Source organism: Betta splendens, chromosome 17 (genome assembly GCF_900634795.4).
Source record: "Betta splendens chromosome 17, fBetSpl5.4, whole genome shotgun sequence".
NCBI classification, from domain to species: domain Eukaryota; kingdom Metazoa; phylum Chordata; class Actinopteri; order Anabantiformes; family Osphronemidae; genus Betta; species Betta splendens.
Genome location: NC_040897.2, coordinates 14,487,171 through 14,513,103, shown reverse-complemented (window position 1 = coordinate 14,513,103; position 25,933 = coordinate 14,487,171). Strand labels below are relative to the sequence as shown.

Here is a 25,933-nt window from a genome sequence, read left to right as displayed (position 1 = left end):
TCCCTTCAAAGCGCTCCTCTCCTTCTCACACGTTGTCTTTGGGTTCCGTTCCCGCTTTTTCCATCCACTCTTCATAACAGTTTTTCCCACTTTTGTGGAGGTACGCCGCCCCCAGGAGACCTGGAGCCACATGAAGGGTTGACAAGTCAACTTGAGGGGAAACCTCAACAGCAACTTCCCATTTCGCTGCTTGTTGTTCACAAGCCTCCGCCCCGGGGACCCGATGTACCGTGTCATCTGTATGTGTTAGTGTGAGGCTGAACAAGGCTGAGCCTGGTGAGAAGGGCTCTGTAAAAATACTGCAAGGACTAGGAAGGTCAGGAAGGAGAGTGTTTATGTGGAACCGGAGAAATACCTGCTGACTGAAGCAGGACGCGCAGGTTGAAAGGCTTCAAGAACGGGGCTCCACAATGTTTGTGTTGAAGGAGAAGCAACGTCCTCTTCTGCCCAAGGGTCGAGTTTTCCAATTAACTCCGCCACAGAAGAATGCAAGTTCTTCAAAATTCTGCAGAGCCCACACAACGTGCCCTGTGAATTCTAACGTCCAGCGATTGTTTGCTCTGCAGCCACGGCCTGAACGGGGGTCAAAGTTCAACGCGGTTCATTGTTTCCATCAGCGCAAAGTGTCGGACGCTACAGTAACGCTGGGTTTCTGATGTTCAGTTTAACATCATCACTAATGAAATATTAAAAACACATTTGAAGAAAAAAATGCATATTCACAAAAGTTCAAATGTGAGGAAATATTCAGAATATTCTAATATAATTTTAAACAATTGTCATTGTTGCTATAGAATCAAATCTTAAAACTATTGATTAGTAATCTGAACATGGTCACGAGACAATAATCAATACATGCTCCTGATTACTAGCTAGTGCTGCGACTGTGTCCACAGAAGAACCTGCTGGAGAAAGACTGTGACACTGCTTGGGCTCCTTCAACACATCAAACTCCAGACACTCACAGCTCCAGTCATTTGGAGGTACATGAAAAATTAAAATCTCATTTAAATCGCCAGGCACTTTGATGAGGGTATCAATGCTTCAATATAGCAATTGCCTGGGCAGCAATGATCACGTCTTAGTGAAGAGCATTCATTAACAGAGCAGAGATGGGAAGATGAGACGGGCGTGAAGCTGTATTTATCCACAGCATGATGCATCGGTGAAATACTGAAATTGCACCATCCCCAAGAGAAATGTCCATGCTGTAAGTCAAAGGTGCTGCAAACCTGGGATTGAGGTGTGGCGCGAGGCTAGAAGGATAAAGCAGTTCAAAGGCACGTCTGAGATACTGCGCTGGTCGTAAAAGTTAAAGTGTCACTGCAGCTCATGGAACATAATCTGATCAAGTACGAGGCCTGGAGGTTCCTGCAGGCATGTGTAGAACACATCTGTGGGAAGTACAAGTTCCCAGCTGAGCTCTCACACGTTGCCTCCATTTGCCTCTAATTGCTGGCGTTTCCTTAACGTGCTCTATGGCGACTCTCTCCGCCGGTCGGAGCCGTGTCCTCTGAGCAAAGCGTCAGCGGGACATAAATTACAGCGGCCTGGCGTCTGGATGAACAGGAGGCCCGGCTGCTCGGTCCAGTGGGAGCTCCGCTTGACGCCGCCACGGTCGCCGCCGTCACAGTAAACATGCAGAGCGCAGGTGTCTGAGCTCGTAAGCTGAAAGGCTCAGGTTCCCAGCGAGGTCAGCGAGGTCGTCCAGCGTGTGGCTGCTCCCAAGCAGGAGCTCAAAGCAGCTCACGGGCGGAAATAGCGCCGGCGTATTTATTTTGGATTAGCTAAACTAGCAGCAGCGCCAAACGACTCCACTGGCGGTATTTAAAACATCGACGACGTTAAAAATATCCCTTAAGGGGGGTTTAATTTTAATTTGAATCAAGCATTTTGAAAATGCAGCAATTTGACATTTCAAACCTCAATATTAACTGTTCACTTATTCAGCAAAGCATATGTATTCACATTTCATATTGAGATGCATTCTATTTCCTTGGGTTTCGGTGGGCAGTGAATTATTGCTCTATGAAATAGTCCACGATAGATTTTCTGTCCTAGTTCACTTCAGGGTCAAGGCTCAGCGTCGAGAAACGCTCAGCGTAACTCACACAGCTCAAAGTGACAAACATCACAGCAAATTTATGCTGCACATACACTCCGCTCCCCCCTCCTACTGTAAGTGCCTCCCAGCCTGTAACCACTCTGATCCTATTACTATATTAACCCCACAATAAGACGTGTGCGGAGCCTACAAAGCGAGGACTAGTTACGTCACGGGTGAGTGTTTAAAGGCTGCAGAGTGAATGCAGCGCTGCTGAGGGAGGTCGGGGGGTGTGGGGGAGGAATGGGGGGTGGGGGAGGAAACAGCCTTAATGTATTGTCAACCTATTAGTGAATTCCCTCTTAAAAATGAAAGGCAGCTGAAGTCAGTAGACACACACACACACACACACACACACACACACACACACACACACACACACACACACACACACACACACACACACACACACACACACTAACTTAAAGGCGATAAAGGTTCCACCCGGTGCTACTGTACTGGGTTTACTGGGTCTAGCTTCTTATCCCAGTACATAGGATCTTTATGGTGATAGCTGATTACAACAAGGCTGGTGCATGTACTTTAGACTGTGACCATCATAAAGCTACACAGGTTTCACAATCCTTGGTCATGATTTCATCCTTGCACAAAGCTGGAGAGAAACGGCCTCACTGCCTCCATTTCAGTCTTACTACTGCACGTTTGCTGCGGTTTTGATGGCACGTCGTGCAGGAAGCTGCGGCGCCGCGGCCTTTCGCATCATAGCGCTGAGGTCACGCCTCACTCACTCTGATGAATAGCTGTGACACTCGTCCATGTGCCTGCAGTCCCGCTGGCCGGCGGAGGCTCATTAGCCGGTTAGTGAGGCTAGCGATGGGGTCCCACAACCTGCGGCTCCGGCCGAGGCGGGGGTCCCCCCTCACAAACCGTGGGCTGCCACAGACAAGACAGGGGCCTTAATCAAGCGCAAAGTTCACAGCGGCACGCGGCATCCAATTAAGCAGCGGAGACATTATAACGACTGTTGTTGTTGCTGCACATCTGCTTTTGTAATCATTTCCGTGATTCAGTGCGTAGCTGCGTTTGAGGCCGCTTTATCCTCTAACCTCAGAACATCTGCAACAAATAATTTACTCAACGTTTTTATTACAGCAGAATTTCCCATAACACGTTGATCACATGCAGTCAACAGCAGGTGTTACCATGGTTACATATTTAGGAAGCTAAATGAAATAGAAGCAGACTCCTCCTGAACGGGCGTTTCCGATCACTGTGGCTGACATCAGGGTTTGCTCTACGGCCCCATTCATGAAGAAGCCAGGCTTGACCTTTGCATGGAGTCACCGTGAAGGCTCAGGGCTCCTCTAATGAGCAGACTCAGCAGCATGACACCAGCATGTGCTCATTCACTAATGGCTCCATATCGTTTTCTGTACCTTCCTGTGTGACTAAGCATGCAGTCGCTGTCACAGTGTGAGTACCGGGTGGAAGAAGCTGGTTCATAAGCATCGAAGGAAACAGCAACCCAGTTATTCACCTTCAAAACACTCCATTTGGCATCGTCACCTACACCTCAGCCGACCTTTGCTGTCATTCAAATCCTGGTCCCGGCCGTCGATACCGTCCGTCCTTTAACCCGCTCGCTGCTGTGCTGCATCGCGTGGCCTCTCCTCCATTGTCCAATAAAATCTAATTATCGTTGCCTGGAGGATAGCAGCGAGCTGGAGCCGCAGAGGTGACACATGAGTAATCGTTTTATGGATCCCTGCTAGTTGTGCGCCCGTTTAATCACCCTGTACCCTAATCTCGCCATTTGTCATTCAGTTGTAGATCCCATCACTCCCTGTAGATCTGCCCTCTATTAACCACCGCTGGCCGGTCCACACAGCGGCTCTGACCTCAGTGGGATTTCCCTGAACAAACCACGAGGAGGACGGCTGCTCGCTCAGGCATGTGACTGCTGCTAAGCTTCTACTCGTATTAAAGATTGTTAAATTTACCAACTGCATCATTTTTGTCTAATAGCTGAAGCAAAGACACCGGGAGGTAAAGTGCTAATTATCTATTAAGCGTCACTGTCTTGTGCAGCTCAGCGTTGGCCAGTGAGTCCACATTGCGCAGTGCTCGCCCGTGCTTGGCTTTTCTTCCTCCCCCTGATTAAAGCTGAAGCCTCATGACACCGGAACCGCTCATTGTCCACAGTGTCTCCGTGGACAAATGAGCTGTTTCCACCGTAGGAGCGGAGAGTGCTTTTAGCCGACCGGCCGCCACGGCCGTGTTTTGCTTTAAGATCTGGGCTGTAGATTTTAAATGAAAGGACGGGCTGCGTCCAGTCAAGTGGAAAATCACTTTCTCTTTGTCACCGCCGCACTCTGGAAAAAACCACGAGCCGCATTGAGAGGCTCCAGACAAGATGTTGGAGTTGTGGCAGAGAAACTCTGAAAAGACGCGGAAGAAAACAAGACAACCGCGTGAACCAAGTCCCTCCGAATCACGGCGTCTATTTATCACACAACCAACTACTAGCGCGGCGCCACCTGCTGCATTTGTAACCGGCTGCGTCGCCATCGGGGTTAATTGGAACCAGGCGTGAAAAGACGTTCAATATTCCAAAAGTGACAACGAATTATGCTAATGTTGCTCTGAAGTCCTTGTTATCAAGGTGGCATCAATCATGCCCGTGTCCCTGGGGGTCGGCGGCCCTCACACAGCAATTAGTGCTGCGTGTGTGAGTGCATGCGGTTAAGAATGCTAAGGTGTCCGTCAGCTGTTTATCTGCTACAGTCAGCAAAAAAGACGAGCCACAACAACCGAAGTACAACAAAAAAATCGGCTCTCTTCATACTGTATGTATTTGACATACCGTAAGTATTGAGCTCATCTCTTAACTACAGTGGGACACTTATACATATAATTCACATTGAGCTGTAACATCACGGCGACGTGGCGCCGGCATCCAACCTGATGGCCGTTTTCTCCGTGGCATCTGGTTCGTCTGCTGCAGGAAACTCATCAGCCAGGATCTCTTCAGGAGTCCGTGGGTCACTCAGAGGGACCTTCTGCTCTTTGCCTTTGATCCCCATCCCTGCAGTGATGGCGTTCCACAGAGCGCTCTGGGACTTGGAGCCTGCGAAGGCGAGCGGAGAAGCGTCGTCCAGTTTGGCTGCACAAACTAACTTTCTTTACATTTGTTGTTTTACATGCATGAAATAGTTAAATATCCCCTGAATGGACGTGGCTTTGCAGGATCTCAGAAGGGACAGAGAAAACTGAGGGCCTTTGCAATGCTGCCCCCATGTGGATTTATGTTGTCAGTGACAGTTTATCGGCTTTTATTAGCTCAGTGTAAGTCTTACAGCAAAACCAGGAGCATACTGAAAACAAACCCACTATAGAACTATATGACTACTCCTCCTCACCTTCGATTCCTCTGCTCTAATGATCATGATGAAATTAGCTCACGGGGAGGTTTGCCATTGTACCAGCAACGGTCCTTTTGTCAGTTTAACTGGAGGTATTTAATTTCACTCTCAGTCGTCCTAAAATGACCCTTCAGTGCTCCTGAAAGGTGAAGGGACTTCATATGGATGATTTTAATGAACTGGCTTTTAATGAAGTATGACTAATGTGGAGTGAACGTACGTGCAAAGCTGGCCTGTGGTCTGTGGGAGCTCTCTGCGTCCTCATTTGCCACTGGAGGAAGGAAAATGAGAGATAATCAGTCGACAGCACAATGAGCCTCCGTCTCTTCGAGTTTGCCTTTAACACATCAGGTCTGTACGCAGCTTTTATTGGTGCGGAGCAGATTCCGTTTCGGTGCAGACACCTTTTCCTGCAGGTCTCAGGTTTGTTTGATTATGAACATAATCAAAGAAACCTTCGTCAATTAAATACAATGAGATTCTGCATCATTTTTTGTTTGGTTTTTAAAGGAAGCTCATGTTCTATTGAATCCACTGTGAAGGAATTATAATTGTTACTGTCAGTGTACACAGATAAAACAGTCAGCATTACAACACTACACAAGATGCCTGAGCATTTATACTGATTCACATTTATGTATGAGCTAGACACAGTTAGACAACAACTATCAGCTTAATGCTGAATTGTGTTTTTTACCTATTGACTGGAAGCAGTTTTCTTTTTGGCCACTTGATGCTGATGCACACACATCCACACACCCCCAGATAAAGATACAACATGCTTTTTTGTACCTTTGTTTTGTGTCTGTTTGTAATTGTGTTTGTGTCTTATATTCATTTTTGCACAAGGAATGTTTCATAGATGGACGATCTACAGAAGCTAAAAGTACATCACAATGAATTTGACCCTTTCTAAAGATTTGAGCCATCTTGGGACACAATTGCAGCAAATCTTGGAGGCTGACAGGTGCATAATTTTGAATTTAACCTGTTGGGAAAAGCTCTCCCCTGCTCTGTACATTAGCAGAATCCGGCCATTTGGAGAGGAGAGAGTTTTCACATCAGCTATTGGTGACAGTCATGTTTTATGCATGGCTGTGGAACATGAGCCTGTTTTTTTCCACTGTCAGTAAAAGTCGTCCTTTGCCAGACAAAAAAAAAATATATGAAAAATCTGCATTTTGCCTCTCTCATCCATTTAAAATGTGAGCTTGTATAGAACTAAGGCCTTGTCAGTCCATCAGAGGGACACTTCATACTGCAGCACTAATTGGTCAGTATCATGAACATGGACAAAAACTGTGAAGCTTCTCAGGTTTTCTTTTAAAGCACAGTGACTGGATTGCATTTTAGGCTCCTGATAATTGGCCGCCCAGGAAGAAATCACATGCCCACCACTGTAAATGAAGAAGGAAGACGCTCCACAGTCCAAGGCTTCATTTTACTCCAACAGACCGCCACCTTTCCTTATCAATACACTCCAATCACTGCTGTGCTGTACTTACATCTTTAGACTCACTCAACAGCCTAAAAACTGTTTAGAGCTGTCTCTGAAGGTTAACATCACATTATTACGGTCGCCGTCGTCCCATTCGGCTGATCTCACGGCTGTAATAGCTGTCTAACGTGCTGCTGTGTTCAAATAAAGACAGATTCATTTAATTCCCTCCCTCTATTCTGCAGTTCCTCTTTCTCCATGGAAATGCAGTGACAAATGCTTTAATATTCTGTTACTGTAATTAGCATTGTCTACACTCTCCCACCGCCTTCAGTGTGTGCTTTCTCTGTGATCTGGCGTGCATTGTGTTCAACTTTCCATTTGTGAGCATAAATAAGGCTTTGGAGGCAGCGCATGGGCAGATAAGAAAGGCCTTGACTGAGGACAGACAGCGTTCTGCCTCTTATTAGCGCTTTCAGTGTGCACATGTAAAATGCTATTCCTACAGTCAGCATCTTATTGTGGAGGAAGGGAGATTATTGACAGCTGTTCACTGTTGCATCATGGGTAATCTGATCACAGAGAGTCACATATGATGCTTGATTAAGACTCACACTGCATTTTGATATTGGATTCACTTTCTGTGTAAGATTTGAACATGGTTGAAGCTTTTGGGATTTTTTTGTGACTTTGTCATATTTGATTTTGTTACAATTTTGTATTTTACCTGAGCGACACTTTCTTCAGGGGTGACGCAAAGCAAAAGACACAGACGCACATTCAGACTTATTATGCTACTTAGAATTAAAGTAGAAGAAAGACAAGGAAATACGCATGTGATTAGTGGAATAAGCGCCGTCTTCTCCACCGGAGCTGAAAAGTTACAGTTTTTTTATTCCGCGTGAGCTGCGCAGCATCAACAAGGACTCGACAAAGCTCAGAAAAAGACGCCTCAGCTGGAATCTGAGCCGAGCAGCTGAAGCTCCGATTATCACGGCCGAGCGAACACAAGGTGTCCAGCCGGGCAATGAGGCGGCAGTGCTCAGGAGTCACGCTTCAGAGGAGGTGGCTGGCACAACACCGCACACACCGACACCCGGGCCCAGTGAGCAATTGATTGTGACACGAGGGTTACCATGGCAACTGCCCTGCTTGTGGGTAGTTTACCTGTCATATAGGCCACATGTCAAGCGGGCAGGTTTTCACACATTCTCTAACAGGATGTGTTCGTGCACGCGCCTCTTCTATGTGATCGTAAAATCTGGACACCTGGGAAACGACAACAAGGCCTCTCCGTCCCTGTTTATGTCCTCACACCTCACCCTGAAACATCCCTCCCAGTCACCACGTTCCCATGCTATACTGGAGCGGAGCTGCCTGCGACTCACAGTTCAACCAAGGTGAAGCATTCAGACGTGGAACGGCAAAATCCTCGGCTTCGCAGCAGCGCCGGCTGCGCGTGGCCCCCGCGGACGAGCGAACGGCGCTGTGAACAGAGCCACCGTGTCATGAGGACGTGAGCGTGTGAGCGTTCAGCTGCCCGTTCATCCAGGCGACGGCGCAGCATCACACGCCATCCTGCAGCGTGTGGGTGCAGCATTTACACTGGCCTCAGCTCTGTTTCAGTCTTCACCTGCTAAACGCTCCGCTCTGCACCACTCCTTCACTTTGCGTCCGCTGCTGTGGGGACTTCAAAACTTGCCGAACAGCTGCCGCCTGAAAACAAGCGAGATTCCAACGCAGGAGGTGAAACCAAGACAGGCTCAAAGGCTGCGGGAAAGGAAGGCAACAGGTGGTCTGTCTCTGGTTACCTGTTTTGCACTGGCGCTAACGATCAGGTCTGATGCTGAAGAAACCAGCTCTATTAAAACCATAACCAGCAGCATATGTCGCATGTGATTCTACAGAGCCTGATTTTGATAAATGGCTTCTTCCTTTGTGCAGAAGCTTCAGGCTACAGTTTGTAATTCAGGACGAAGAGGTGGAGGTGCGTTTAATTCCCCGCATCCCAACAGTTTGTGAGTTGGACTGTGCCGAGGACGAAGCCACCGGACAAGTTCGACGCTACTGTACGGAGCGGTTGTCAAGACGATGGAGCAAACTCCTGGTGACGCGATGCATCCAGCCTGAGCCCATCGCTCCCTGTTTCCATGGAGTGTCACGCGCGGCAAACACCAACTTCAGCCGCACACACCAACGTGTGAGTGGAGCAGCGCTGGCGCCCAACGCCTTGTTGCTCTGCCTCGCTCGCTCGCCCGCTCTCTCTCTCTCGCTCACACACACATGAACATCAGCTCGGTGCGTCTAACTCCCATGCAGCTCTCACCTATGGTGATGTTGAAGCCGTCGATGCTGAAGGTGGCACTCCGACCCTTCCGGAAGCGGTGCTTCTTGGAGTTGGCTTCCATCCTTCCTTCCGCGACCCGCGCGCGCCCCTGTAATCAGCGTTTGCTGCTTCTGCTGAGTCGCGGGGTCTCGCCTCGGCTTGCGCTCGCGGGGAGAAACACACGCACTTCTCCGACTCCAGTTCGCACCAAGCGCTGGAGGAGAACTGTCAAACACTCACCACTTCTCGTTACAGACAGAGAGCTGGAGAATTTCTCACAAGTCTTTCTCCACCCCCTTGTCTTTGTTGCACATGTCTTTTCTCTCCCTCTCTCCGCGAGCTCATTTCCAGGAGGTTATGGCTTTAGATTTGTTGTTTTTTATTATTGGTCCCCCTCCACCCCTCCCTCTCTCCGCTTCTCTCCTCCCCAGGAGATGCAGAACAGTAGGTGTGTGTGGTGGGTGGCGGTGGCGGTGGTTCTCTAGAGGTCTTTAAATGAACGCGACTCCTCCTACTGTCAACAGTTTATAGCGAAAGCAGCGAAAGCAGCGAAAGCTGCGAGCGAGAGAGAAACAGTGGCTTCCAGTTTCGTTCAGACTCTGAATCCGCGCGGTCACAGCTGCACGAGCACCTGGACAGGAGAGTCAGTGAATCAGCTGCTTTGATTCTCATTAAGCAAGTCATTCACTCACGCGTGGAGACGGACCTTCACTAAACCTACTTCAAATAATACAGGAGCAGCCTCGTGTTCAGGCTCCTTCTGAATGTGGTCTGATTGAATGACACCGGAGCAGGAGCTGCTGTCTCTCTGAGCTCTGAGATTTATGCAGGAAAAAGCCTCCCTTTGTGTTTATTTATACTGCCTCCCCTTGAACCAATACGCTTCTTCACACACACACACACACACACACACACACACACACACACACACACACACACACACACACACACACACACACACACACACACACACACACACACACACACACACACACACACACAAAAAATCAACAAAGGATAACACAATCCCCTTATTAGCACCATCTGACATTTAGCTATGGAGTTTATTTTTTTCATTTTCCAGCCTGATTAGTGTCTCTAGCTGCTCCTCACGAAGGCTTCAGCCTTGTTATGCTCAGATGATGTTTAAGATTATGAGACATGATGCTTTTTACGTCGTTCAATATAATGTCATGGTCGACATACTGCACATCTAGTTATATGATATGTGAATAAAGAACAAACTACAGTAAATCTCTCCCAAGAAATTGTCAGCTCTCCTAATAATAGTCGCCACCAATTAAATCACTCACTTGGCTGAACTGTAATAGAGTCTGAGCGATGTGACAGTAAACAGGGGGCTTGAAGTGTTGAAGCAGCGCCGCATTATCAAACAGGTACCAAAAGCAGCATGATGCCAGCGTGTTCACAAGCCTCAGCGGTGCCAACTACTTCACACCACAGATTATTCAATAAAGCCTGGTCTGTCACACAAGGACACGGTCACATATGCAAACACCCTATATTACTACACACCGTCATTAATGCACGACGTGTCGGAGAGGAAGCTTCAGGTGTGGGAAATCGATCAATCAGGAGATGCATCCAATTACAGGAGGAGCACGGCGGCTCCAGCGGACACATTACACACTTGTTAGATAATTACACTGCGTCTGGTTGTGTTCGCGAGCTGCACTGTGAGCTCTTTAGACGCTCCTTCTCCTGTCACCCTGCGCTCCCCAGCCTCCAATTCCTGCTCTGTGTAGCAATTTGCGAGGATCCTAATTTTGCATCACTCTCGCTCAGCGAGATCAAGTACCGCCTGTTCCCGGGCAGCTTTTATGATAATGATGGTATGTGTGGGAATAGTGCAGCGCTGTGTTCCTGCCTTTTGTCAGCACACTCCCAGGTAAGCATTTAGTCCAATGGCTCAACAATATGAGTATAGACATTCACATCACGACCATTATTAACAGTGTGATATCGCAAGCAACAAAATGTATTCTTTAAAAATGATTATTAAAGAATGTGGGTAATAAGCTGCAATGTTAATTAAAGAGGCAGGAAGATGATTTTTCATTTTGCAGGTGCAACCAGTCAGAGCATGCGTCTGCCGCTGCAGCTCGTCCCCGTTTATTATGGGTTGTACTGTAGAAGTTGAAAAAGCAATTGCATAACACACTTAACTGAAGGAGCGTGCCTCTGCTTTTATTTTTATGCTGCTTTAGAAAGCAGCTTCTACAACTTGGTGCATTACTCTATAACGCGAGTGCTTTTACAAAGCACCGTGCTAAAAGCCTCCGTGCTGTAAGTACTGTACGCATACAGTACGCAGGTATATGCAGGCTGCTAACAGGGAAGCCTTTCAACTTTGTGACTAACATACAGTATCATACATATCATTTGAGTTTTGCATTATGACGGACAGAACTAGAAGGTAATAAGGGACTTTGTCCGGTCCACTTACCCGAGCCGGCAGAGAATCGTGACCCACAGTGACACGCTACAGTTCTAATCTCCATGTGCTGCTGGTGGAGAAAGAGACAGACTCCAGCACCAGCATGTGACAGGTGAGAGCAGACAGGGGGAGGCCAATCAGGCTCATCTTGTACATGTCATCAAGTCACTAGTACCTGTTTGAGGAAAAGAGCTGATGGAGCGATCTTCAATCCAAGATTGTTTACTTTGTACAGAGCAAAGAACCGGGACAGAAGAAAGAACAACTTGTCAGAAACGACACTGTTGGTGCGTCTGCTGTTGGCAGATCAGGCAGGAACCAACTTTCCATTGCATGCAAATACAAACACCTCCACAGCTCCAGCTCTGCCAGAACCCAGCACTTTGTGATGCGGCGTCGGCAAGCACAAACTTGACAATATGTTTGACCACGACAATGATAGCGATAATTACAGGATTTTAAAGTACTCGTGTCAACGTGAGGCCTCCTCGTCTTCCTGCTCCTCGAGTCGAGGCCCAACGTAAAGTGGGGGCTGGAAATCACACTTAAATATCTGACTGATGAGCTTGGCCATTCAAAATGTGCCAACAGTACATTATTAGAGTGTTATAATTTCACTGAGCCTCTCTTTGGACTGTAACTCAGCAGTGTGAAAGGCTGATGTGTGCATAAAGAACATTTATAAAGGAGAACATGGTGCAACAGCTGCTGTGAGAGGTGTGCGGCAAAAACACACATCTGTTGAAACCTTGTCGAGATCCATATTCCTCGAGGGTCATTACTAGGGCAACGCTACTGTCACTAGGCAACCGAAAGTCCTTTTTGATACACACTGCATTACACGCACTAGTGTTCAAAAGTTTATGGGCAATTAGACAGAAGTGTCCACGCATTTGAAAAAGGAACTGATATCTGGTTGATTAAAAACCCTGCGCTGTTAACGAGGACGCCAACGTGTGCATGTGTGCAGAGATGAACTGCAAGCTGCTGCAGCGAGTTGTTGGCACAGTAACACACCTGCCTGCTTTTTCTGTATGTCCATTGAGGCTGAATGACTGTCACAACCTTTAATCTAGCCATCAAACACGGGGACAGGACATCATCAGTATACGTTTATTTGTGGTGAAGATAAAGGGTGTGAGAACCAGTAATCCCATTTAAACAGTGGGAATAAGAGGAATCAGGACCCCACACAGGCCTGGAACCACTCAACTGATGAAATCTAGTGTTCTTTCCTGTATTGTATTGCTGATGCTTTTGACTTAAATCCAACTTCAGCTTTAAAGCCTTCTGATGAAGTAATCTGTCCCAGTAGCACGTGATGACACAAGACAACAAACACTCAGCCAGACAGAAAAACAAGCTCATTAAAAGGTCTCCCCTCAACTGTGCAACGACACACTGTCCTCTGTCCCCGCACCAGTGTCACCGCAGCGACACACTGGGGTGGTGCGGGAGAGCTTGCTTTTCCCCTGCTAAATACTCATTAGAGGCACCTTTAAGGATAATGTTACCCGTGTTGTGGTCCTGAGGGAAATGAGCTGACAAAACAGAGAGCGACACAAACTCCCATTGGAGTCCTGCTGCAGCGAGGCCCCGGCGAAAACAGGGAAAAAGTTGAGCTAATGATTTTTGCACCAGCATGGTTCCCGATCAAAGAGGCGAAAGCAGTTGGGTGAGTGTGAGGTCAGCAGGGCAAACAAATGAAACCCCTTTGATTAGAAGCAGACTTCTTACACGCCCAGACATCCTCCTGCCAGCACACCAAAGCAGCTAATCAGCCATTTTTGGATCTGGACGCGGAACAGAGCCGAGCGGCCGCACTTTTCAAGCCTGTCACACACACACCATGAAAACCAAATGCTCACCACGGGAGTTCATTTCAAAAAACACACAACTTACTATGTTAATCTAGAGCTTAGTTGCAAATTTCTGTCTCTCTTTTCTTAATCAGTTGAAAGTTTTATGATTTTATGGGTTTTTTTTTACTACAAATTAATCCATAGATAATTTATATACATACATATGCTAAATGTATGTAAAATGTTTATTATATTATATTATATTATATTATATTATATTATATTATATTATATTATATTATATTATATTATATTATATTATATTATATTATATTATATTATATTATATTATATTATATTATATTTAGTATGTAGCTCTCAGAACTGATGGCAGCCTGACTCTTTATCACATGCCCACTCTCCTCCTTCACCTGCATCTTTTCTTTGCTCGGGAGGTCGTCCACCCACAACAAGGCAGTGATGACAGAAAGAGATGGTAGAAAATCAAGAACCAGATCAAGCACGTTTGCTGTACAGAGCACAGTCGATCACATCACACGCTTTGTAGCAGATCGCTCTGTGTAGTTTTGCTGTTTTACAGCCCAGTTTCAGTCATTTCCATACATATTTTAAATTTTAGACAGCTGTCTTTTGTCATATCTTACCTAAGATTAAATTATAAAGGATTTTGCAAATAACAATGCCATCGCCCTCATGTGACTTGATTCAAATAAAACTGTGTAAATGCATTTGAGCTTAATTATTACATCAAGTTTGTGTCACGTTTAACTTCATTATAACCATTAAACATTACTCTTGCAATACACTGCTTTATTAGTAACATCTGAAACCCCTCTTACAACAATTCATAGATTTTAATAAATGTATTATCTGGTATAGCTACTTATAACAGCTGTTGTTTCATTAATATATGTCAGCCTGTGGGCAATTTAATGCCTTTTCATTTATTAATGATGCTTTCTTCCTATAACGTGCTATTATACATTAATCTGAAATACATACTTTATTCTGCCATTCAGATACACAACTCATTGATAACAATACCAGCATTATAAACACACATGGATCAATTATTATTTACACATGGTTGTCTCATGTCATGTGGCTCATAACATACTGTGACATTAATATACTTGCTGTGTAAACGTCATTATTTCATCAGCAGGTGCTTCATTAATAAAAAAATGACCACTCGGAGAAAGAAACTTTTAAAATAAATCTCTGATTTCATACTAAACAAAACTGCACTATGATCAGAAATGTGTTGTACTGCTGCATGAAATACGACCTTACTCCGCTGTTTCATCCAAGTGTGCTACTATTCAAAATAAAAACTAGGGATGACTAATACATGCTACAGTATGAGAAGGACGCAGCTCTTTGTTCGCCAGAGGAAACTTTCTGCTTATGACCTACTTCTTGTGCCAGTAATGCAAGTAGCAGCAGGGTATTTGCAGCTCTTCAGCTTCACTATTATTACTGAATCTCTCCAGCAGATTATTTTCACACCTGACTGTACGACAGACTTTTTCCATAAGGCTGCAGCTACATAATTTGTGGGTGAGTGAAACAGCCTTGAAGCTGCTTAAAATAACCCATCCATCTGAACAATGACAGCGTATAATTTGGCTTGGCAGCTCAACTAAAAGCCTAGGTCTAAAGATGCTGATGTCAAACTGTGGACTGATCTGTAACCCACTGGGACCGTCTGACAGCGAAGGGACCGGCCAAATAAGGCAACTGGCAGGTGTCTGGGCCTCGTTCCTGGGATTGGAGCAGATGCGTGTACAGCCAACTGGGAACCAGGGAGGAGACTCCTCCACACACACCAGCGCCACTGGGGACACGAGGGGAAACTCAGCGGGAGTCTTCGCTGTCATACGGTCATGGAAACACCACAGCACAGAAGGTATTTTAGGAATTAGCCAGGGAGACGCATGTCCTCTGGGACAGGAGGACATGGAGTTGGAACTACAGGTGGCAGCGGTGGAGAGAGAAGATGATAAACGGGACAAATCCAAGGAAATACTGAGCACTGGAACAAGAGCGAGGCAACAACGGGATCATTTTCATTACTGGTATTCACTGAAATGTCGACCAGTAATTAGTCTCTGTTTCATGCATCGCTCACGAAGAATAGATCACAGATTGCAGACGCATTGAAAAAGGCCAAGTGCAGTCAAAAGCGTTGTGATACAATAAAGTACATGAAACAAAAATGACCTCACTGTGCGTTCGTCAAACAACTTATTTCGATTTAGTACAATACAAATGTCTACATCTCGTTTTTTTAAGAACTGACAGAAATACAAAATGCCAGTTTTGTGTATGAGTTTTTGGACTGTTATTTTTAATTATTTCCATGGTGGCGACGCCTAAAACATCAAAGAGATGCTTTGCTAGTGGAGATATGTTGCATTGAGGCCGGCCTTCAAAGCGCTCAGCGTTGATGCACTGAATACCTTTTTTTCAGCAGCACATTCACCGCAGCCCTCTGAAGTTACCAGTCGCTCTCATCTGCTGATAGATCCATGAATGTGCATGAACCGAGGATGTGCCGTTAAAGGTAAAAAGTACACGTTCAAGGGTGGGGTGCTCACAAACATGTGTGAAAGGATATTTCAGAGAAGACTAAAAAACGATTCAATTTCTACTGATTCACCTGTAAAACCGTTCAGTGACTCCTAAACCAAAATACAGTGAGTGAGCAACACACGACCCTCAGTTCATAAGCAATTAAAGTAAGTATAAAGTCAAACATGACCTGCAGAGGTTCAGTGCATGTCAGTAACGTAACTAAATACATAGGACTTGTGTATAATTTAATGTAAGATTCTATGATACTTGTCTAAAATAATAAATATGAATATAATAAAATAATAAACTTAAAAACATGTAGCTTAGGTATCAAATGTAAAACTCCTCAAAATCAAATAATAAAAATATTAATATAGAATATTTATTATATAATAAACAAATAAATATGTGCTTGTGTCATATGCGGTACAAATATTTAATTTACTTTATGTACTAGTATGAGCAATGAAAAGCAAAAGTACTGAAGAAAATATTATGAAGATACAGTAGAATTATGGTAATACTATGAAGTACTTTTGTGGACTTTCTCTTGTTTGGCACCTTATACTGTTTTCTTATGAGCAGTGAATAAGTGTGGGCTCAATAAAGATTCATCTTAATCTGAATAACAAAACAACTTGTACAGTACTTTGTTTGAGACATTCTCATTTATCGACCTAATAATCTTATACAGTTCAGTCCTAATACTTAGTTCTGTAACAGTTTTTCTTCACTTGAACTGTTGGAGCTTCAGTTGCTACTCTACTTAAATAAAATGTACTACATTAAAATAAGAAATGAAGGCGTGTAGCGTAACGTACCGCTCTCGGAACCGCCCGTCTTTCTCTTCGGAGCCGCTTTGACTCGGTCCGAGTCCTGTCTGGACAGCACCTCGGACAGCGACTGGCGGGAACTCTGTCGTCCCGTTTGGGTCGAGACGAACCGCGTGCTCTTCTTCTTGGCTCGGTCCGGTCTCACCGACTCACCGGCAGACTGGCTCCTCTCCAGGTCGTGGGTCTCCGGTTCCGAACCCACTTTCACCAACGCGTTTCTGGTCCTTGTCAGCGCAGAAGTCACCGAACCCATGATGAAAAAGGGTAAATACCGAACTGTGAGTTTAACACTAACTTGAATCCATTTTCCGTCGAGTCGCTTCGCTAAAAGGTGCTTTAACAAAAACACGAGCCTCTGTCATTTATCGAAACTACGTTTTTAGCGGAGTTAATTGACAGCGAGACGGAAAGGTGCTGGAAAGTGAAGTTAAAGCCGAGTTTGAGGGCATCATGTCGGCATTTAACCCCGTCCGCGTCCTGCAGCAGGTGCTGGCGCTACGTCACACGGGCAAAGTTGCACTGTCGACAAACACGTTGGTCCCTCGGGACAAAGCAGGCGAAAACAAGCGTCGGTAATTAACCAACATTTACACTGATGACGGGTTATTTACATGAGTGGCGTGCCAGCTCATTTATTAGGCCTAAATACTGTTTATGAAATATAGTAGTCGGTTTAATTTGTGACATTCGCGTTTTAACGAGCCTGGGGCGAACGCTCGCGAGATTTGGGCCGAGGTTCATTAAACGTGATTTTCCGAAGCTCGTGTCCTGGATGAGAAGGAACGCTCTCCGCTGACCGACAGGTGGCGGTCAGAGACAGCAGGTTGGGCGTGTGTTCTTAATTAGTGCAAAAGTCACATGGCGTTTCATCGCCTTCAACTAGTCCCCGCTCTGGGATTCATTAAACTGACAGCGTCATAGGAAACATACGCAGAATAAATTACACTTAATATAAATCATGCAATCAGTGAAACCAATCTTTTTCTTAAAAGGTGAGGAACTGTTTAAAGCCTGGGTTGTATTTGGGTTGTTTCCAATGAAAAACTTGGCAAAATATTGTATTTAAATAATTAGTTTATGTTTATATAAATATATAAAACATATACGTTTTATATAATAAATATATAAACACAAACACCATATAAATAGTGATTTTAACAGTTTCTTACTGGTTGAATTTACTGTATGAGCCAACTTTTCATTCTCATGCATCCTGTACACTGATACTGTAAATTGACCAGAAATAATGTAATACACACCATTTTATCTAAAGATCTTCTGATCTGGCACACGATTGAATTTCGTTGCACTTGTAGTCAGTCTGGCGTTAATTCTCCATAATTTCATTTGGTGTGAAGTATTGTTCACCTGTGCATTGAGAGAATCATTTTCACCTATAAATAAATATAAATAGCTAAACTTCATTCATTCACCACGTCTGTCAAGGATTGCACCTCATAATACTTTATTGCTGCAAACAGGAAATTGTGACATCTTTAGCATATAGATTTCTTGGCGTGCATGATGAATCAGTCAAAATACTACTTTGGTCACAAACAAAGATTCTTTCATAGATCTAAGTGAGGCTTTCTATGTTGTGCTGATTTCATTATTGTGTCTCAACAAATGTGACAAAAGATACTTTCAGCAGAGGAGGAAGGCAAAACCCAGTGTGTGTCAGCTAACAGGTGTTACTGGATCATCACATAAAAAGGCACTTCATTCAAGCTGGTTTTGTTTTGTGTGTTTCTGGTTTGTTTGCTTGTAGCCGCAGAGAACAGTGCTGCTTCATATTGCTTGTGTTGGCTGTTTGGCATGAACAAAGACGCTACTACTCCAAGTCATCGTGGTTCTGGGTTGACTCGTTGATCACCTGAAAAGGGAAAAGCCAAGCTGTAATTTCCTTCATTACTTGAGCGGTTAGAAATCTTTTTCCATTTTATTTTACCTGACCATCTCTAGTCTCAATGGTCTTAATGACAACCTTCTTGGTTGTTGTAGTTTCAACATTAGGTTTGGAATCAACGACTACATCTAAAAAAGGAAAAGTGTGTTGGTATCAGTATTATTATCAGCTGGTGGTCTAATAACTTACAGTCCTGCTATTAAGACAACATGCAGGAAGTGACCATACCTCTCAGGTTTAGAGATGAGAAGTTTGGCAGTGGGGTTGAGATTCTGAAAAAGTACAGCAAAGTTTAAAAGTAGATGTATGTAGGTTTATGAATATTTTGCTATGCACACAATATGTTTCGGACATTGAACGTTTAAAGCTACGACGTCCATCAATCACCTGTTCTCCTCTCCTTCCAGCAGCTTCCTGTAGGTGGCTATCTCAATATCCAGGGCCATCTTGACATTCAGGAGATCCTGGTACTCCCGGAGGTGACGGGCCATCTCGTCCTTCATGTTGTGAATGTCCTGCTCCAGACGGCTGATGGTATCCTGGTAACCGTTCGTCTCCAGGGAGAAATTATCCTCCATTTCTCTCATCTGACGCTCCAAGGACTCATTCTGGGACGGCAGCCAATATGGTACAAAATGACACGTGGGCAGTGAAAATGACTTGTTTCAAATAAAAATAAGAGGCAATAATGATTTGTTTTGCTCTGTGATCTGTTAAATTAAATGCTTTATAGGTATTTTTTCACTTTGCGTTACTATGTTGTATAGTGCAATATACAAATAAAGTTGTCAACTCACCGTTCCTTTAAGAGCATCTACCTCACAAGTAAGTGCTTGAACTTGGCGCCTGTAGTCGTTGGCCTCTTGCTTGGCCACTCTCAAGGCATCATTGTTTCTGGCTGCAGCCTCAGTCAGATCAGCAAACTGCCAACCACATTGACAAACAGACAGACACAGGTAGAGGAAGACAGAACAGGGAAATCAGCGGTTCATAAAATGCTGAGTCAGATCTCGTGGTAGGGTGAAGTGTGAGGCCTGTCAGTCATGAGAGATGTGGCCATATCAAACTTCCCTCATAGTCATTAACTGTGCTCAGCACGTTCTGAAGTAAGGAGTGTGCAGTAAATGTTGGCAGAGTCCTTACCTTTGATTTGTACCATTCCTCAGACTCCTGGATGTTCTTGGAGGCCAGGTTCTCGTACTGCAGACGGACGTCCCTCAGAGCTGCTGTCAGGTCAGGTTTAGCTATGTCCATGTCCATCTGCACATGCTGCTGCTGCTGCTGGACCTGGTTCTGCAGCTCCAGCATTTCCTGCAACAGAATCGACAGCGCCATGAGCTGGAAGTGTTACCTTTTATATTATACAGTTCATCTTCATGGTCTGTTGCATTAGGGTCACTTATGACTCTGGGCCCTAATAAATGTGATAATCTGAGAAGATTATTGAATTCCTCACAGTACTTGGCACACTTTTTAAATGCCTCTTTACCTCAACAGTATTAGACTGTACATTAGTAAGCATTAGTGAGCTAAAAAGGTTCTAGCCACAAAAAAGAAGCTTACCTCATCATGCAGCTTCTTAAGGAAGTTGATTTCCTCCTGGAGAGACTCGACCTTCCGCTCCAGGTCCAGTCTGGCCAGGGCTGCATTGTCCACGTCCTGTGTCGTGACATTGCTACGGTGACTTGTGAAGGTGACATGAATTATGCAGTTTGTGCTTGCTGACAGAAAAGGTCTCCTATATGTGCTCCTATAAGAGCACCCACACAGCACCAATGTACACAATCTGACCCATTGTGTAGTGAGGCAAAGTCACAAACACATGCATCCAATTAAAATAAACTATAGGCACATGACAAGTGACATTGCAGATGTTGGTCCCAGGCGATTATGGGCGTCCTTGTGATTTTCACCTTTGGTTTGCTCAGCCTTGCCATTCTGTGTACTACTTTTTATTTCTACTATGTTATATCATAGTAGTAGCGCAATAGTGTTCTATTCTCTTGCCGCCTGTCTGAGAGTTTTTTCATCCCTCTGTGATTGAATAAATTGAATGTAGCAGAACCCAGAGTGTTGTTCAAGAGGCCACTAATCCCATTTATTATTACCTAACTGCATTCTTAACCTTAAAATCCCTGGTAGTTCTCTCAGACTTTAATCTTTTGCTTCATACAGTATATTTAGTAAATCACGTAATGAGCATCAGTTCTATTGATCAGAACACTGAAAGAAGGTAAACACTCTGACACTCATTTACTGTGGCGACCACAACGCTGTGCTTTGTCAGGGCGTTGGCAGGCTGGTTACTGAGGTATCAGCAAATGAAGCAGCTTTTCCTCCTCTAATGCCACAAACAAAGTGTGCTATTCAGCAGGGTTTCCCAAACAGGCCGTGGGCTGGAGGAGTGACTGTCTGCCTGACCGAGCGTGAGCCGGCTGCAGGCCCTTCATTGTTGTCTGTGTGCCACCCTGGCAGGCCACAGGGACTTCCTTCCTGCCATTCAAACGGGCAAGGGTCTAGTCCATGCAATCCTGTGTAAAGTACTGATATCGTGATAAATGCCTTAAAAGTGCCACACATCTGTGAAACGTATGAGCACCTACCTACAAGTCTAAAAGCACACATCCTCTCTGTCCTTTTTTTACCATAAACCCAGTAATGATGAGACCATAGCAAGTGATGCTTGCCCAGAACGAGACAGGCGGATCACATGGTGGATGGTCTTCTCGCTCTGATAACCTCATTGGGTCATCACTGTTGGCGCCTGTGGCCAGCCCATTCAGTTTGACCAGTCAGATTAAAAAAAAAATCCCTGCAAGCCTGATTGAACTCAACAGCCACGACTTGGCCTTTTGTACCCGGCCGAGGTCCGTTCTGGTCTACGGTTCTTTCAGAGGAGGGCCAGAATGCACTGTTGTGCCATCAGCAGAGCACATTCCTGTCTGTGCAGCTCATGAGCGGTAATGAGAGAGATCACCTGGGAGATAAAGGCCATTTACACCACATGGTGTCAGACCTGAAACAGGGATAATTAAGGTTTATCTCATCACTTTGACGACGCCTGTCATCAGCTTCATCCGAGAACAGCTGAGAAGAGGCAACCAGCACCTTCTGCTTTTATCAGCCTCTTACTGAAAAATGCCCTTCATAGAACTTCAAGCAGGTGGGCTAATAGGCCGGTGTGGAATCAGCCCATTCCACCTGGTGAATCATACTGCACCTGTCTGAAGCTCTGCATGACGGTCTCGGCCTCCTCCCGCTGGGACATCTCATCCTGCAACCTGCAAAAACAGGCCTTTCATTATCAGTGTCTCTTCTGCCCAAAACACCTCTCGTGACCGAGGCTCCGTTGGCCTTTTCTGCCTCAGCGTCTTGTTCACGCATGAATGCATTTCAGTGACACATGCTGTACATCAGCCCAAAAGCAGCAGCCACACATCTGGATTAAAAATACCCGTTTTAATAATAGCTCGTTTCCTCCCAAAGGAACAAACCAACGTTTTTTTAGTTAGTTTTTAGTTTAGTTTTTTGAGTTTTTAAAGCTCGCAGGACACAGTCACAGCAGCGCCACGCCTCCTACTTCTCTCTCAGCCTGTCGATGTCGTCCCCCAGGTTGTCCCGGTGCACCTCCACGCGGGCCTTCTCGTTGGTCAGCTGGTCCACCTGGCGTCTCAGCTCGCGCATCTCGTCCTCGTACAGGTCTCCCACGCGGGACGTGCCCTTGCCCCGCAGCTGCTCCAGCTCCGCCAGCAGGATCTTGTTCTGCTGCTCCAGGAAGCGCACCTTCTCGATGTAGCTGGCGAAGCGGTCGTTGAGCGACTGCATCTGCGCCTTCTCGCTGGTGCGGTTCGTGATGAACTCGCTGTTGATGGCGTCGGACAGCGAGAAGTCCAGGTTCTCGGAGGCCAAACGGGGCACGGCGGCGCCGCTGCGGAGCCGGTGGGTCCTCGACGCGTAGACGGTCGGGGAGGACGACAGCCCGAAGGACACCCGGGAGGTGGCGCGCGCGGGGCCGGAGAACTGGCGGCTGGTGTAGGTCCTGGACGAGGCTCTGTCGCCGCCGAACATCTTCTTATAGGACGAATGCGGAGTTGACCTGTAACTCATGTTCCGGGTGTGTTTTGCGCCAAACTGCTGAAGAAACGTCGCAGACTTTGCGGTGCTCCTGTCCCAACAGCATCAGCCCGGGAGGGCGTTTCCCAAAGCAGCGCTCACTTATAGTCTCCTCCTTATGCAAATGAGCCGGCGGTGACTTGAACGACACCCTCTCAATCCAATCAGCCATCGGAACACGCGGATCCTGAAATCATATTTAAGCCAAACTTTGCTGACATTTACTCCTTCCTTAAACAGCATTGAAGCTGTAAAAGTCAGCATCTTATCATTATTATTATTCAGGGTTTCATTTCATCTCACCCCCTAAATACAAGGATAAGGAAGGAAACAAGCCAAATCATCCAGTACCAGAGTCTGTGCTGCAGCCACCTCCCCCTTAAATTGACCTAGACAGACGTGTGCCCGTGTGAGCGCTGTCTGCAAACGGGCCGTTGGTGCTGCAGTGCTGCTGACGTGCTGAGAGTCAGTGGTTCTGAAGGGAGACGCAGGGCAGCGGCGCTGACCCAGTGACACTGTACACCTCCCAGAGGCGCTGCACTGGGCTCTTTAGAACACATCAAAGCTAATAACTGGGGTCCAATTTAGTTTAGTGATGTTTGTCCACAAAATAACAGCCCGAATGCACAAATATTTGGTTCAGAGCTTTTCACGTTGGTGCCTCGCGGGTGCCGGAGGCTGCGGGGATGTGAAGCTGGCGCGTTGCCTCTGAGATACGACTGTGCAGGGATGAAAGCAGCTGCTCTGTGAGCTGGCCGCCGCTTTGGGGTCCAGGACTGAAAACGAGTCCAGTTTAAATGTCAAAACAGTTTGGCTTCGTCTGAGCTAATAGGAGACTTAGACTTGGGACTGTTCATATTCTCAGCATGCATGCACATTTAGTCACAGTCTTTATTGCAGCTAAATGTTGTTTTGTGCTCCCACATACTGACCTAATTTGGTGCTTTCTTTTTTTAATGAAGTATTACAGTGTTTATAGAGAATTATTTCTGTCACTTTAGATATATTATTGCAGAATTCTTTGTTAGTTGGAGTCAACTTCAAACAGTAATTTAAAAATAATCAGAGAAAATACAATGATCTGAAAGTTGCAGCAAAGTGCAACATATCCTTGAATCTAATGTGTTACTTTTGTTAATTTAGTTCATCACCAGATAAACACCAAATGTTCCTCTGTGCATATGCTCTAAGGTGCTGGAGGGGCCACACACAGGCTGTGGTACGAGTAAACAAGTGAATGCCCATTCTAAAACCAGCAGCGGGCATTCTCATGATCGAGCTTCACTCAGAGCCCGGGGTGGGGGTGATAGAAATTCCTGCTGCCGGGCCCAAGGGCTTGTTCTGCTGGCCACAGACACAGACAGAGGAGGCTGGGATTGTCATCCACAGAGCAGGGATTGTGTATTGCTGATCTGTCACCTAACTGCAGCAACAGAATGCAGGGAGTAGGCTGTAATTATTGTCGCAGCCTGGTGTGTGCCAGTGCCACCGTTTGGGCCAAATAGTTCCCATTCTTGGCAATGTTCAGAATTCACCGTTTGGTCCTTTTATTATTGTTGCTGAGCGCCCGGCTCTTTTCAGAGCAACGGCGCTGCAGGGAGGCTAATTAAGACAGTAAAAGGACAAGAGGACGAGTCAAATAAGGCCGAACATTAGTCAAAGTCAGACTGTAATGGAGCAGGCAACACTTAAGCTAAATTGTGTTTCTGGGCGCTGTTGCTCCAAATTAAAACGGGCAGCAGCTTAAAAGCATCCTTTGTTCCATGTCCCATGATGGTTAATCACCAATGCACACAGCCAGGAGTCATAGCAAGGCTCCCCCGGAGGAAGAGTTACAGGCTCCTCTCTTACACTGCGTTCTTACATTTAAGTTTAGGTCCAGAGATGTTGTTGTTGACTGCTGGATGGCTTCGCTACAGGTGCTGCACCGCAGTGAGCACATGGAGGCGTCACTCTAAATGAAGAGAAGGAAAGGCTGCACATCCGTGTCAGGAGGCCTCCATTCAGCTCAGGCCAGTCCTGCTCTATTGTGAGATAAACATACAGTGCTGAGGTGCTTATTATTATACAATAAGGCAAATATGTGTATCAAGTAGCTAGAGTGATCTCCAGCTCCCAGTGCTGTTGTTACATGTGTAAAATGTCAAATATGATAAGATGATGTCAGTCAGAGGCACAGTGAGAGCAGCAGTTCTGCTGTTAACGTGCTCCTTAGGTTTCGTGTCACTGCTTAATCCTCCCTCCACCTGTGACGAGAAGCTGCTTTACTGTAAGTGTGCTTAACAACATGAACCCACCTTTCTGCCGGACAGGCATTCCACTGGGTGCCTCTGGTCGGAGTAACAACAGGGGCATTAAACTGCAGGGGCTGTTTTCCACATCTCCATAGTGACTGACAAAACCCCTGGAAAGAATCCAGACTGTCCACTTTGAAAAGACCACCCTATCTTCATTGTTTGCGTGTGTGGGCTGAGCTCTCTCAACTCAAACCAGCCTCCATCGTTCAGCGATACTTATTTTAGGGATAATATCCTCTGGTCACATACTGTATTTGAAGCCAGTCTGTCAGTGACCATCACATCACATGTGTCACTTGCATATGCCTGACTGCATCAGGGGGCATCAGCCAGAGAGACTGACAGCTGCAGATGACTTTCACTCCCTCCTGCCTGGAGATCAGAAGGCAGCAGCGAGACAAAGCCTTCGAGTGTGAAGAGTAAAAGCGCTTGAATCTACACCAGCAAAACCTGGTCGCACCTTTTTCAGGGTATTTGATTATCTTTATTGTGGTGGGGGTGCTGTCATCCTAAAGCTCATTCACAAGTCACTGGTTTCATTCAGTTAATAACCTTATGAAAGTCAGATGTCACCACAGTCCAGAGGTGCTTCTGGGCAGTCTTCATAAATAGGATTATTTGAATACTGGATCTTTAAACTGTAAATGTTGTTTGTGGGGAAAAAAACACCTTTAG

The 25,933-nt window shown here is 45.7% G+C and overlaps 2 protein-coding genes across 6 annotated transcripts in view; both read right to left on the bottom strand.

Annotated features, from left to right (window-relative positions):
• Positions 1-17,195, bottom strand: part of pde1cb (phosphodiesterase 1C, calmodulin-dependent b) — a 48,362-nt gene extending 31,167 nt beyond the window's left edge. For 2 of the 5 annotated variants that reach the window (XM_055504020.1, XM_029130637.3), the window contains exons 1-3: positions 16,931-17,195; positions 5,708-5,758; positions 5,027-5,192 (exon numbers count right to left, since the gene is read on the bottom strand). In XM_055504020.1, the coding sequence (XP_055359995.1) occupies positions 5,027-5,192; positions 5,708-5,758; positions 16,931-17,195 (482 nt within the window). Of the gene's footprint in view, positions 1-5,026; positions 5,193-5,707; positions 5,759-9,251; positions 9,641-16,930 lie in introns of those variants that run through there. The other 3 variants (XM_029130638.3, XM_055504021.1, XM_029130639.3) reach the window with 3 other exon arrangements.
• Positions 17,196-18,383: 1,188 nt separating this feature from the next.
• viml (vimentin like) lies at positions 18,384-23,051 on the bottom strand. The gene is made up of 9 exons (XM_029130640.3): positions 22,429-23,051; positions 22,069-22,129; positions 20,412-20,507; positions 19,992-20,159; positions 19,646-19,771; positions 19,236-19,456; positions 19,077-19,120; positions 18,891-18,976; positions 18,384-18,815 (listed from the first exon to the last, which is right to left on the bottom strand). Exons 1-9 carry the CDS (start codon positions 22,953-22,955, stop codon positions 18,774-18,776), a joined length of 1,371 nt encoding a protein of 456 aa, XP_028986473.1. The 5' UTR covers positions 22,956-23,051; the 3' UTR covers positions 18,384-18,773.
• Between the last annotated feature and the right edge of the window lie 2,882 nt (positions 23,052-25,933).